The sequence below is a fragment of the Trachurus japonicus genome, chromosome 8 (assembly GCF_045865225.1).
Source record: "Trachurus japonicus isolate A0001 chromosome 8, Traja_1.0".
NCBI lineage: Eukaryota > Metazoa > Chordata > Actinopteri > Carangiformes > Carangidae > Trachurus > Trachurus japonicus.
This window is the reverse complement of record NC_140914.1, coordinates 30,467,205-30,481,881: the sequence shown is the minus strand read 5'-3', so window position 1 is coordinate 30,481,881 and position 14,677 is coordinate 30,467,205. Positions and strand designations below refer to the sequence as shown.

Sequence of the window (14,677 nt, the reverse complement as noted above, 5' to 3'; positions counted from 1 at the left end):
TGTATTAACCTGCAGAGTGTGCAGAGGGCAGAGGTGATGATTCCAGCCAGGCTGAGGGAACCGGGCTCTCCGTTCTCCCGGAGGAACACTGTGATGCAGTGTTCGATCTCCTGCAGCTGCTCCTCGCAGGCGGCTGCCGTGGTTCCCTCGGCCTTGAGTCGCTCCGCCTGGTGCATCACGCGCTCGTTGGTGTCGGCCACCTGGTGCTGCAGGGTGAGCTCCACGCTGGACAGGAACTGGCAGGAGGCTGCAGGAGGCTGAGGGGAGAACAGCCCCTCGTATCTGTGAAGGAACGGGAATGATTCATTACATTACAAGCCGGACATGATGTCACTGATAGACATGTTTATACAATATTTTTTATTTAACCAGGAATAATCCCATTGAGATTCAGAATCTATTTTGCAAGGGGATCCTGGCCAAGAGAGCAGCAGTAGAGAGAAGTACACACTTGAAAAACAGCAACAAAAAAAACATAACAGTTGTTGTTCGGTAAGAGGACATGTGCATTCAGTCGTCAAATAGTCCTTGATCCTAGCTTTAAAATCTTCCATACTTGGAAGGTAATCCAATTTAAGATGACTGTAATTTATACCAGGACGAGGGGGCGAATGCACTTTCACCAAAGACGCGTCTGTGTACGAGGAACAGCGTACATCATCAGTCTATCGAGCCTGAGACGACAGCTTTTGGTGTTGACTTTAGGAGTCAAGAGAGAACATGAGGCAAGTCACACTAGATGGCCTTATATAGAAAACAATACCAGTGTTCCCATATTCACAGTGGTGTCTGTGGACTGTCATCAACCTCACAATATCTCCAACATGGGGAATGTGTTGCTTAGTAACAGCTATAGATAATAACAGCCTTTCAGCCTTGAGAGGATATGGAGAGCTCCAAGTCAGAGCTGTGGCTGCACCAGGCTGAACCTGACTTATCACATACTGGCAGAACCTAGGACCTGCCAGTTGTTTTTCATTAAAAACATACATGCACCAAGTCAGCAAAACAAAACAAGTCAGGCTGGTGGAGCTGTTGTAAAGCATGAGACGGATGTAATTTATATAATCTACAATGTATGCCAGAAATGATTGGTATCTCACTCATAAATGACCAGTATCAGTGGCAAAAAGTGGTGATAATGGCATCTCTAAAGGTGATCAGTCGCTGGCCCATCAATAATCTTCAATGAAATTCAGAACTACAGTCACCACTCATAAAATTATAGGCCCATGTTGTAGCCTGCTGTGTGGAGCAAACAGCTATTGTAACCAGGGCCGTTGCTAAGAATTCTGGGGCCCCTGAAAGAATACTAAAGTGGGCCCCTGACTTTTCCACTTTTTTTCTTAGACTACGTACGTATTTTAATTTTTTATTTAGCCTACTTTGTTTTGATGCTAATGCAGCATTACTATGAGTATTAGTCAGGGTCTTATGCAGAATAATTCAGTCATACAAAGATTAGACTACTAGGGGTTTTTGTGGGCGCTGGGCCTCTAGAATTATCATCACCTTTCTCCCCTATACAACGGCCCTGATTGTAACTACTTTTAGGTTCTGCATCTGGTATCAAAGTTAACTCATCCCCATCCAACTCACTTTTCAAGACAATGGACACGAACACATGGTATTCTTAGCGCTAAACACCGTGTAAGAAGAGGGAAAGTACACAGAGAACAGCTTTCTCGTACAGATACGGCGGTTCCTTACTGTCGGTAGATGAGCTGGCAGTGCTCCACCGTCATGTCTCTCAGCAGCTCCTCCAGCCAGGCCTTCCACTGGTGGGCGCGGTGGTGCAGCAGCGTGGCCCGTGGGTACAGCAGAGCCACCGTGGCGTAGCTGTGCAGCTGCTCCAGACAGCCGCGCAGGGCGCCGCGCCGCTGCTGCAGCAGGGAGCTCAGCTCGGCCTCCAGGCTCTCGCACTGGCTGATCAGGTGGGCCTGGCCGGCGTTCTGCAGGAAGGCTGTGGCCGGGACGTAGCTGGGAGGACCTGAGACAACCGGACGTAAGGACAGGCTAATTGTCAAATGCTCAATGAGGCTTTTGAAAAGAGGAAGCCACATTCATTCATTCACATTCAGGTACCTTTGACCTTGCCACAAAATTCACAATCAATATTTTTCCTTAACGGGATAGTTCGACATTTTGGCAAATTGGCCCATTGTCATAATCCCTATAGTCATTGCAGTAGGTTTGTCACCTTTAACTGTCGGTGCAAGTTGTTTTTTGAACGACAGAGCAGAGCCGCGAGCTGCTCAGAGCTACACTACGGAGGCGAATGGGATTTCTTGGCTTCCCTCATCAAATACACAATCCAACAACTCCAAGTTGTGACCGGCACATTCACCACACTAGGAGATGATAACGGAACATCACGAGACAGAGTTGCTTTCGAGGAAAATGCAGAGACTGCTTGCCGAAAAACTGCCACCGACAGGAATGCGCATCAGCTGTTTTACACAAATTTACCTCTAAATCAACTCTGTCTGGTAACGTTCCGTTATTATCTCATAGCGTGGTGAATGTGCAGGTCACAACTTGTCCACCAGAGCGTTTGAGTTGTTGGATTGTGTATTTGATGAAGGAAACCAAGAAATCCCATTAGCCTCCATAGCGTAGCCCTGAGCAGTTCGCGACTCTAAAAATAGCTTGCACCGACAAATAAAGGTAACGAACCTACGCCTAAGACTATAGGGATTATGGCAATAGGCCAATTTGCCAAAATGTTGAACTATCCCTTTAAATAACCTAATAAATCACCCAATGCTCACTAGCAAGATTATCAGTACTTTTGAAAATTGCTTCAAAAATAAGCCTCTTAAATCTTAAACTTGTTTGTGACCAGTTCATCCTGGTTGCATCATTTCCAGTGGGACTGACCCAGGTCTATGGGGCTGCTGATGTCCTGCAGCAGGCTGGCCAGCTGGGTGGCCTCCAGGTTGGAGAAGGCAGCCTGGTACTGGGAGATCCACTGGTCCAGGTCGGCCAGCTTGCTCTGGATGGCCTCCTGCACGGTCCGCTGCCTAGACTGCAGCTGCGTGTGTTCAGAGTACCTGGGAGGACGGGAGACGGATGATAAGCTGTCAGTGTGGCGCTACGTAACGCTGTATACAGCAGAGAGAGGAAACCTGGGCTTAAAATTCAAAGTGAAGTGCAAGTACCGGTACACAGTCAAAATAAGATTTATATTCAATATTTCAGATAAAATACAAAAGGTCTGATGAGGATGGCTCTCTTGATGTCGTTTTTCACAGTGACACTAATCGATCATTCTACTTGCAGATTTGCTATTCTTTGTAAACCAAATGCGCCAGATGTTCGTTTCACCGTGGCTCTGTAGTAACCCACCTTTGCTCCAGGGTGAGAATGAGGTGGTCTGGGTGGTTCTCTGCCCCCTCCAGGAAGGCGATCTCCTCCTGCAGCTTGGCTTGTAGCTTCTCCCCCTGGCACAGCAGCTCCTGCAGGACCAGGTACTCCTCCACCGCCTCCTCCACTTGCGGCAGCACGGCCAGCATCTCGTCACGATTCTTAAACCAGTTCACCTGCACACAGCACACAGGTTGCACACTCAGCCCCAAAACACTATGTATCACTTTTGACTGAGGGTTCGACAGATGTACACTACTTTCTACTCCCGTATCCCAGAATGCAAGGCAGTCTGCTAATTAGCATGTTAGCTACAATTTCTTTAGGTTATTTACCAATAAACTCATCAGACGTATTTGCCTTCGCTCCGTTTGCGTGAGGAGCAGGAGTTGGGCGAGCAGCATCCGAAAAATAACAGGCAGCATTAAATCAATCTAATTAAGAAACTGTAGTAGAATATGTAGTAAATACGAGCCAACGAGCTAAGCTAATAGCCACGGAGCCGTTAATGGCTCACGGTTGGGACACAACAGCAGTTGAGCAAACCAAACTTCCGATATTCCAACAGTTTATTGTCCGAGAAACACAACCACACAGAATCACATCCTCAAATGTTCCCGGTTTTTCTTATTTTATTTTTGTGTCCGGTTTGTTTAACACATCCATGGTTTGTTTACATGATTCTCGGCACGTCTGCTTCTGTCACAGCAACACCTGGCACATCTGCTGACACAACCACGTTCAGAAAATGACAGTGTAGTGTCCGAATTCTCCTCCCGTCGTTCCCTATATCGTGTACATGATGTAGTGGATAGGGAGGGAGGAAATGAGAGGATGATTTCGAACACAGCTACAGTCTCTCCTTCCATATGGCCAGAAGTGATTTTACAGAACATTATGATGTCACAGTGAAGCTGACCTTTAAATTCTAATCACTTCGTTTAATCGTTTTAGACATGTGAGTGACTGTGTCATAATTAGTGAATGCATTTGTGAGTTAGGGCCATAAATGTGTTGACATCACAGTGCGACAAAAGTGATGAATTCCCCTCTGGGCATTCCTCATATTGTCAATTAGTCAGACTGAGAAAGCTTCTGTATCATCATTTATACAATTGGACACTTCTGAAATGTGACTCAAATACTTAATATTTGATGACTGACTGTGACAGGAGATAATAAATAATGAACCTCATGGAAAAAGTCCATCGCAGCAGAGTCGACTGACAGACTGTAATAAACTCACCTTGATCTCAGCCACCCTGGAGGAGAACAGGGAGCGGGTGATGTCTCGCTCCATCTCCCTCTTGCTCTGCTTGCTGTCGGCCTGTTGGCCTCCTCCTCCATACACAGCACCGGCGAAGCCCACCTCCCCCCCGGCGGTCCAGTCCACCAGGGGATCATAGACAAAGGCCTCCAGCAGGGTCAGTAGAGTCTCTCTGCCCCGACGCATCATCTGAACCACCTGAGAAGACACATCTCACTTCAGCCGAGTAAAACTTGTTTACTTCTTTCCTTAACGTTCACTGCTGCTCCTCCAAATTGTTGTACAGTTGATTGCCAAAACTGTCAACATGTTTTGGCAATTCAATATGAAAGTAAAAGGCCTCAGTGCAGAGAAATGGGGCGGGTACCTGTTCACAGGACAGCCTGAAGATGCCCTCCACGCCTGTGACTCCCAGGGCAGTTTCGATGTTGTGGGTCATCCTGAACGGGACCTTCTCTGGCACCCGCAAGCTCTTACCTAGACACACACACACATTTAAAAGGATAGTTCAACATTTTGGCAAATTCGCCCATTGCCATAATCCCTATAGTCATAGCAGTAGGTTTGTGTGCAGGTCATTACTTGTCCACAAGAGCGTTTTGGAGTTGTTGGATTGTGTATTTGATGAGTTTGATGGGGGAAACCCGGAAATACCATTAGCCTCCTTAGCGTTAGCTGAGCAGCTTGTATCTCTGCCCCGCCTATCGAAGAACAGCTTGCACCGACAATTAAAGGTAACGAACCTACTGCTATGACTACGTATAGGAATTATAGCAATGGCCAATTCTGCCAAAATATTGAAATATCCCTTTAAAGCCACACAAAGCTGCAGAGCCAAAGCAGCTCAACAGATATTTCACACAATGTATCAGACACATGATTCTCATTCACAGCAGATGTAGAGTCTGCATGTCATTCTCTGCACGCTGACCTTTTTCAAAGCAGACGTTGTAGTCAATGTGCACCACCTCTCCGGTGGTCATGTCAATCAATACGTTGTCGAGGTGACGGTCACCGAGGCCAATGATGTATCCCACCATCGACATGACAGCGGTGGATCTGGCGTAGGACTGCGGCAGGACAAAGAAAAGGAACATGCATCAAAAACAGCGGACCACTGGGAAGCCCTCGTGCTTCTCAACATCCCACAGCGTCATGGTTACCTGAGTGACTCTCCACCACTCGCTGGGTGTGGTGCAGGAACACCACAGCTCCTTGGCCAGCAGGTTGGAGGGCGTGGCCTCCATCAGCTCCTTCAGCACCTCCTTCATGACGCTGAGGGGCCAGTCCCTCCGGGTCACGTCCAGACTGAGCCCCACCGCCTTCAGAGCTGGACCGATGCGGCTGTAGTAGAGCTCACTGGGCCGGGGGACTGGAGGCACTGGTTGCTGCTGGAACGAGTCGTGGGCCTGGTCAGGGAAAATGAAATGAATGAAATAATCTGTATTCTGTAGGTCTGTATTAGGGATGTCACAATTACTAAGTTGTGACATCGCTGGCTGGTTAAACTCTTTATAGGAGATTAATGTTGGTCTCATTGATTAAATCTAACAACTGTGGCAGTCGCGTGAGTTAGTTTGTATGAAAAGTGAAGCTTCGCGCTGCCACCACTTGTCATCCAGATAAGGTGCACGGCACGCGCCTTAAAGAGACAGGTGCATTGCCTCGCCTCGCCACATACACCCCCCCGCGCCTGATTTTACACATTCATAGTGTTATGAATTAAAATTATTCAATATAATAATCATACTAATCGTGATAATCATGATTATTTCTCTGACAATAATCGTACCAAGAAAATCTATAATCGTGACATCCCTAGTCTGTATAAATATAAAATATCCTAAAAAAACAAAAAAACAAAATCCTAATTGATCTGATTCATTATTATACAGTGCAGCGTAGTACGGAGGAGATGGTCACCTTCTGAGCCTGCAGCACAGCTTCTCTCTGCTGCCAGCGCTTGTACAGGCCAAAGAGCGGCGTGGCTCCGTCCACCCACTGAATCAGCCCTGAGCGGGTTCCCAGGGGGGTGACGGAGTAGTGGCGGGCGTGGAAGCGAGGCTGCTCCTGTTGGTTGATCTTGGTGAACATGGTGTTGACGATCGACAAGAACTGCATGATGCGCTCGTCCAAATGTAGATCCTCCAGACCTGAGAGAGAAAGTGTTTTATTACTGCTGGAGTTAAGTGCAGGATCAAATATTTAGAGCGATCGTTTAGGTTTGGATTCGTTTTAGTTTAGAATTTGATTTGTGTGCTACATGAAGGGTGGAGGTAAGTACCACAGTTCTACACAACTCATTACAATACAGCTGCTGAATGCCACAGCTCCCCATCACAGACCAAAGCTTACAGTCTGTGTTAGGACTGAGTCAGAGAGCTGCAGGGCTTTAACAACACAAACTAAAGTCCAGTCACCTTCATTACACAGAGGGAGTCTCAAAATATCTGGCAGCCACTGGGAAGTGGAGTGAAAAATTTAAATTATACTTGAATGTTAACATTTAAAAGGATATTTCAACATTTTGGCAAATTGGCCCATTGCCATAATCCCTATAGTCATAGCAGTTCCGTACCTTTAATTGTCGTGCAAGCTATTTTTAGATCGGCGGGGCAGAGCCGCGAGCTGCTCAGAGCTACGCTACGGAGACTAATGGGATTTCTTGGTTTCCTAAATCAAACTAATCAAATACACAATCCAACAACTCCACAACGCTCTGGTGGACAAGTTAAATGAGGTAAATGCATAGCCGGCGATGTGCGCGCCCGTCGGGGGCAGTCGTTTTTCGCCAAGCAGTCTCTTGTTGGCACAACATCGGCTTTGCATTTACCTCGAAAACAACTCTGTCTCATAACATTCCATAATTATACGTTATTTCATAGCGTGGTGAATGTGCAGGTCACAACGTGTCCACCAGAGCGTTTTGAAGTTGTTGGATTGTGTATTTGATGAGTTTGATGAGGGAAAGCCTGGAAATACCATGAGCCTCCGTAGTGTAGCTCTGAGCAGCTCGCATCTCTGCCCCGTCCATCTAAAAACAGCTTGCACCGAAAATTAAAGGAAACAAACCTACTCTTAAGACTGTAGGGATTATGGCAATGGGCCAATTTGCCAAAATGTTGAACTATCCCTTTTAGAGAGAAATTAACTCACAATCTTATCATGGTGGGTTATAGACAGTTGGACAGAACAGATTTAATCACAGGTGGTTGCTGTGCACTGCTCTCCTACCTTTAAAGAGGTACGGGTAGTTGCGACCGTCTGAGCCCAGGAAGAAGAGCTTCTTTGGCTTGGTCTTGGTGGGCAGGATGGTGATGGTGTTGCCAACGCTCTGTATGGTGACGGCGTCGGAGGCCGACACCTCCCCTGGCAGGGCCATCTCTGTGGTCGTCATGGACACCAGACGAGGGCTGATCTCATCCAGGTGGAGCAGGTAGCTGGCTCGCTTCTGAGCGCGCTGCTGCAGACTCATCATGATCTGGACACATACAAATTGGGTTAAGTGGTTTTGTCTGAAATCCTGAATGAATCAACACACATACAGATGTATACAAAAAACACACACCTGTTTGAAGGGGAGCCAGCTGCTGGCCGGGTTGGCCGGGTTGGCGGGGTTTCTGAGGCGCTCCAGGGCGGTGGTGATGGCGTCCCCGTACGTCTGCTGGAACCAGGTCTCGTGCGGCGTCTCGGCCGGAGCCGCGGTGATGCTGCAGACGTGATCCAGGGCAAAAACCACAGGGCGCATCAGAGCAGAGTGCTTCTCCCGCATGATGGCGATCTTCTCATCCCTACAGAATGACAGAGAAGGTCAATAGATAGATCAGTATAACAGGTCAGTCATTTGTAGCATGGCTGATTGGGGCATTAAAAACTAGTTTGCACATGGCCTTGAGTGCACACTGACAGAAACAAAGAAGGATAGAACAGACTTTTCTTTAAGTTTACCTAAAATCATGATTACTGAATAACCAAAACTGCCCACAGCTGTAACTGTTTTGTTTTTTATAACAAAAATTTTAAGATCTCTGTATTGAAAAAAAAAAAAAACGTGGTAGGAGCGCACACCAGAATTGAAGAGGAGCTGACAGCCGGACCAAAAGCAGTGAAAGAAGAAAAAAGCAGTCGCTCAGCTCATAGCCTCGATGTAGAAAAATATAATTTATTAAAAAGGACAGACGTTTCGACCTCACACAGGTCTTCCTCAGGGTATAAGATCTCTGTATTGGAAATCTGGGCACCTTAAAATGTTTCCCCATATTCTGTATTTTGTAAATGAATTGTTTTCCTATGCTGACCATGCAGGGTACAGCGTTAACTCATCCCCTTGGTTTTTGGTCACTTGACTTAGTAACTTTAATATTGTGGTAATTGTTGTGTCTCTACTGTCTCTGTGCTGTCCACTGTTCACCTGTTGTCATTTCACCTATCTTCTGCTGTATTTTAGACTGTGGTCTTGTTGTGTCAGTGTTTAGATGTGGGACTACAGGTGGAAATTAACATTTTGCTAAATCTGGTGCAACCATCTTTTTTATTTCATGCAAATGATTAATGCCGTTGCACACTGTCCTGTGAATAAACTAAATAAAACTAAACACATTTTTAATTTTAGGGTTTAACCATTTATTCAGTCATATAAAATAAATATCAAACATTTGCATTAACTTTTGGTTTGGTGAGGCTCACCTGCGCAGCGTGTTGTTGTTCTGCACCCTCTTGACCTCGTCCTCCAGCTGTTGGATCCTGCGCAGGACGTGCATGTGTTGCTGCTGCAGCACGCCCAGCCACAGCTCGTCCCACAGCAGAGTGACCCGACGCAGCTCGCCCACCAGCTGCTGCACCTGCTCAGCACACACGAGTGGTTAGCAGAAGACCAATACAGATTAGTTCTTTACTGTCGCGACTAGGCCTTAACGCCAGGTTTGACTGACAGCTTCCTCATCCAAGTTACAGTATTTTAACACAAAACCTCTCCCATTTTTGTAGAATCGTTCAGTAAAGAAAGCAGTTTGCAGAGTGCCTTCTGCTGGACCTCAAGGAAAACCTCTGACTAATGTATCTATTCTGTTTTCAGACAGGTCATCACAGTTTAAACATTTAGCATATACTGTGTGGTCAAATTCTACAGAAGTGGTATTGTATTTACAACAACATGAGATCACCGAGACCTTGAACTTCAACAAAAGTCTAATCAGTTCTTCCTTGAACCTAGTGAATGATTGTACCAAATGCAAAATTCCATTAAAGCTCCAGTTGGTAAGTAAAATCCGCGACTTAGTCGGAAATTTCAAGACGATACACCGTCAGGTCCCTTGATGAACCTCTGACAAGCGCCCTACACACACACATGCAGACACACACACACACACACACACACAAAGCAGCCATAAATGGAGTCTCCAAAACGATCTCACCTCTCTCTCACCATGAAACGCACTCTTCTTGTGTGTGTCTGCGTGTGTGGAGGGAGGGAGGGATGGGGGTTGACAGAGGTGTATAATCTTGAAATGTCCGACCAAGTCGCAGAGTTTACTTTCGTTCACTTTCGTCGGCTTACTACGACGTGTACGAGCTGCGATTGGCTGCTCCTCCTGCTCCCTCTACCTGACTGGTGGAGAATCCTCGGTCGCGGTGGATTTGGGCAAATACAATTACAGGCTGTAGGTGAAGCCAGAGGAGCTGGATTTTGTCCTAAATTACTAATTTAATGTCCGACTATCAGAATATAGTGACAGTTCCAGCAAATATGACTGAATAATCGTTACCAACTGAAGCTTTAAGGCACTGGTGAGATACTGAGAATACAATCTGAAAACTGAGGAACTGGCGTGTTGTCTATGTAAACAAGGGAACACTCTGTATAATGCTGTTATTCTGATGTTACTCTTACCTGAAGCACCATGGTGGGGTTGGCTACAGACAGCTTCTCCACAATCTTGCTGTAACAGTCCTGCATCATAGCTTGGTCCTGGCTGGAGCAGAAGGTCGACAGCTCCTCTGCTGCTCCCTCCTGTCCTCCGTTCTCTGGCTGCTCCTCCTCCTCTCCACCCAGACCCTCTCCCTGCATGCTGCCCAAGAAAGTGGGCAGAGCCGACGGCAACTTGCTCCCTGTCAACACATTAATCAATTAAATCCAGCATCATTTGCATTTTTAAGCATTGTTCATCATTTACATTTTTATTAAATCCGCTGAACTTGAATGTTTTCCACATAAACCATGTACGCTAGAAGGTTGAGTGAAGGTGATGCCTTATAATCAAATAAATGACAAAAGTTTAACGCTTTCTGAAGATTTTTATTGGAACAAAAAGAGAAAGAAATACCTGCGTTCTGGGCCTCCCCTCCCAGGGAGAGTGAGCCCACGATGGCTGGGTACAGGATGAGATGTGGGGAGTCCTGGGCCACGCGACACAGCAGGCTGCAGATGCTCTGGCGGATGTAGGCCTCTGGGTGGTTGAGGCGAGAAAACAGCTGGGGGATGATACCTGAGGAGGACACCGATTATTTAGTCTTAGCTTAAAACCACAAGTGATAAGAAGCGTTTCCACTGCAGGAAGTTCAGGGTGATTTTACAGGGCCAGGGCCGTTGGTCCATGTCTCCACTGCAGGAACCTCCCCTGAAGGGCTGTCTACAGGAACTTTTACAGGGCCAAAAGGAGTCCCTGTCTGAAAAACTCCCAGGTGGAGCTTGAGATTTACTCCGAGCTGATTGGGCTTAGTTGAAGCGGGATGTGACACCAAGAGAAAGCCCTAAAATAAGCTGCGTTTTTAAAGCAATACTAAAGAACTTTCATTTTTGGTTGAGTTTGGCGGCGCCAGTGGCCCAAAGCGGTAGTGTTTTGCCTGAAGGGAGACTCCATCTCCCATGAGCACCAGCGCGTAGCGCCCCAAACATTCTGATCTCCTGGTGCATGGAAATTAACAGAAGACATCCAAACTAAGTTTCTGTTACCAGCGGATCATTTCACAGTAAACACACACACACACAATCCGACGGGAACATGCAGCATTGCCTGCTCCCTCCTTGTCGTGACTCGTGAAAGTGAAACTTAAGTGAGAGCCGGGTTCCTACCATGCTCCTCAAAGCTGCTTAGTGCCAGAGAAAGTGATACAGACCCCCTCAGGCCATGACAGAGGTGTCATTCAACTAGTTGTAAGTCGATGTATCATCACAAAAGTTATGAAAATATTTTATAAAGGTTGAAAAGTTACTTAGTGCTGGTTTAAAACCCAGTATTATTAAAAGAAAAGTGTGTTCACGGCTGGAAAAAGAGAGAATAAGTCAGTTATAGACAGTAGTAAAAAAATATATATATTAGGGCGCAATTACAATTGAAACGGCAATTTAAAAACACAGCTTTAACGGAAAGTGTCTATACTGCCGGAAAAACAACAGGAGCACGACGCCTCAAGAGTCCGGTGGGTCCTGCTCCGCAGTGGAGACAGGGCGGTAGAGAGGACCGAGTGAAAGGACGGTTCCTGTAAAGTTCCTACCCCCCCCTCTCTTTACCAGGAACTCCTGCAATGGAAACGCAGCTGTAGCGCTTTTGTTATAAGAGCTGCCAGAGAGGAAGGAGACGGGGTTGAACACACTTCCAGTCTGTTCATTCAAACTGAGTCAGGTGAGAAAATTCCCATGAGGAAGCGTGACGTACCCCTCCAAGGCGCTGTCGGGGTCGAGGCCAAGCCCAACTCAAGCCCCTCCCTCAGTTCACCGGCATGCTTCACCAGTAGACGGAGTAGGCGCAGGGTTGCCATGACGATCACATCATCATTGCTCTGTTTGTTGTTCTGACAGGACAGCAGGAGTTTGGGGTCGTCCTCATCTATAGGGACCTAAAACACAACAGAGACAGTCAGCCGTCGCTTCACCTGCTCCAGCCATCAGGTCGTCGCAGGCGACGGAGCGCCGGGGTCTCACCTGTCCAGCGTTCAGCTTGAGGAAGGTGAAGTAGGCCTGGCAGGAGACCCTGTAGAGACCGAAGATGCGGTCCACCACCCGTCTCCAAACCCGGATCAGACCGTCTGTGACGGGCTGGCCCGCCTCCCCTAGCCACGGACACGAAGCAGTGAGCTGCCTCCAGATCACGTCCACCATGTCGTCCTCGTCGTCTTCCTGCTGCAGAGCCATGTCCTCGTCCTGACAAACAACACAACAGTCCAGTCACAACCATCCATCTGCTTCAACATCACAAAGTCTGTCACACCGACAGCCGTTGTTAGTTGTTGTCTTACATGCTTTATCTGTTTTAAAGAGGAACTATTTAAGTCTGGTCACTTTTCCTCTGTGTTGCTAACCCTCCTCCCAGCCATGTGCATTTGTTTACAATGAAGCTGGCAAGAAATCAATCCATAGAGTGGTAGATAACGTTATATATCATACGATGTTAGAACGTGTATATTTGTGTAGTTAAATCTGTCGTAAACAAGAGATTACGGGTAACGAGGCGCGTTTGTGTCGCGGTGCTGCAGAGACGAGATTGCGATCTTACAAAGTTGTTTTTCAGCCAAGAGACGCAATAAGTGACACGAAGGTGGAAGGCACACTGCCGTCAGTCTCCCTCCTAAAAAGTTAAGCGATTTATTAAACCATCACAATTACTCCAAAGATGTTTAAGTAAAGTCAAAATGTGGCACAGTCAAGCTAGTTCCTCTTAAAGATAAAAATACAGCCGTTTACCTGAATGCCTGTGGGTCGACACATGGCCTGTCCCAGAATGCTGAAGATGGTGTCCTTGTCTTCTTCGCTGGTGGTTGCTGGCAGCAGCTCTTCTATCTCCTTCTTTTCCCCAGGCAGGAGAGGCAGCCCCTCCCCTTGGCTGGAGAGAGAAAAAACAAAGTTAGTGTCTGCAATATGCAAAACAACACACCTCCACCAGCTATGGGATCAAATCATGCAGTCAGCATATATCTGACAGCAACAAACAGCAGCAGTACCTCCTCTATAAATCAAAATAGCAAAGCCACTCCACTAACCTGGCGTTATCCACCACCTTCCTGCCCCAGCGGTAAGCCCAGCTGGCCAGAGCCGCCCAGGACTTGGCCACCTCTGGAGCCAGGCTGGTGGAGAGCTGGTAGAGCTGACCCAACACAAAGTCTGGCTCCCCGACACCCACGCTCACTGCACGGGCAAGATTACACAACAGTTAAACATCGACCACAAATTCTGATTATGAAAAATACAGCTTAGATGTTAATGAGTGCGTATGGACTGGAGGTGGGAATGGTGAATAGTGTCCTGATGGAATCAGATGGGAAAGGTGGGTGGAATTCAATTAAGCAAAGGCTCTTGAGTCTATAAGGTAACGATAATAAGATAACCATGTTTGAATTGTGAAATGGGTTTCACTAAAAGAAACATTTGGTTTTGTCTATACTATACTAGGTAATCATACTATATTGACTGGGTTAAATAGAATGACATTACTAGGAAGAGACTGAGATCATTGACTAAAACTAGACTCAAATAGGCATGGGTTATTCTCACTAAAATGAACTAAAATAAAAAAATAAATCGACTGAAACTACTAGACAAAAAAGAGTATGAACTATAACTAATAAAAACTAAAATGACAGTTTGACTAGTCTCTTTGAGCCTTTGTTTCTTTTGCTTTGGGGCCGTAACATATAGACAAAAACCAAAAACAAATCTACAAGATGCCTATAGTACATCGATGCTGTACACTGTCCCTGTTCTGTACCGAGCTTTGCAGTTTAATGCACAAAAATCAATCACTTTTTAGCATCACAAAATATAACAATTACACTTCTTATGTGAATCAGTGTGTTCCCCCTCCTCTAAGATGGACACATCAGGTTGTGTATCTGTTGGTGGTGTTACCTGAAGTCTCAGCCACGATGTGCGGGATGCCCTGGTCCTCCAGGGGCAGCTCCAGGAGAGCAGCGATGTTCCGGCTCAGAGGAGACATGTTGCCCACTGCGTTTGATGAGTTCACCGTTCCCGATTTCTTCACCACCTACACACAAACATCACACCACCCGTTCAGTTTTTGCTGTGATGATACTTCTACTAGTGTGAAAGAA

At 46.6% G+C, this 14,677-nt stretch overlaps 1 protein-coding gene across 1 annotated transcript in view; it reads right to left on the bottom strand.

The window, feature by feature from the left end:
- The window catches only part of smg1 (SMG1 nonsense mediated mRNA decay associated PI3K related kinase), a 65,748-nt gene that overhangs the window by 17,250 nt on the left and 33,821 nt on the right, over positions 1-14,677 (bottom strand). The window contains exons 31-49 of the mRNA XM_085785157.1: positions 14,475-14,610; positions 13,610-13,754; positions 13,314-13,452; positions 12,555-12,773; positions 12,289-12,469; positions 10,957-11,118; positions 10,524-10,741; positions 9,320-9,474; positions 8,202-8,424; positions 7,868-8,114; positions 6,557-6,786; positions 5,797-6,042; positions 5,565-5,703; positions 5,001-5,110; positions 4,613-4,831; positions 3,349-3,542; positions 2,881-3,053; positions 1,711-1,990; positions 10-282 (exon numbers count right to left, since the gene is read on the bottom strand). Of these exons, the coding sequence (XP_085641283.1) occupies positions 10-282; positions 1,711-1,990; positions 2,881-3,053; positions 3,349-3,542; positions 4,613-4,831; positions 5,001-5,110; positions 5,565-5,703; positions 5,797-6,042; positions 6,557-6,786; positions 7,868-8,114; positions 8,202-8,424; positions 9,320-9,474; positions 10,524-10,741; positions 10,957-11,118; positions 12,289-12,469; positions 12,555-12,773; positions 13,314-13,452; positions 13,610-13,754; positions 14,475-14,610 (3,689 nt within the window). The remainder of the gene's footprint in view (positions 1-9; positions 283-1,710; positions 1,991-2,880; positions 3,054-3,348; positions 3,543-4,612; positions 4,832-5,000; positions 5,111-5,564; positions 5,704-5,796; positions 6,043-6,556; positions 6,787-7,867; positions 8,115-8,201; positions 8,425-9,319; positions 9,475-10,523; positions 10,742-10,956; positions 11,119-12,288; positions 12,470-12,554; positions 12,774-13,313; positions 13,453-13,609; positions 13,755-14,474; positions 14,611-14,677) is intronic.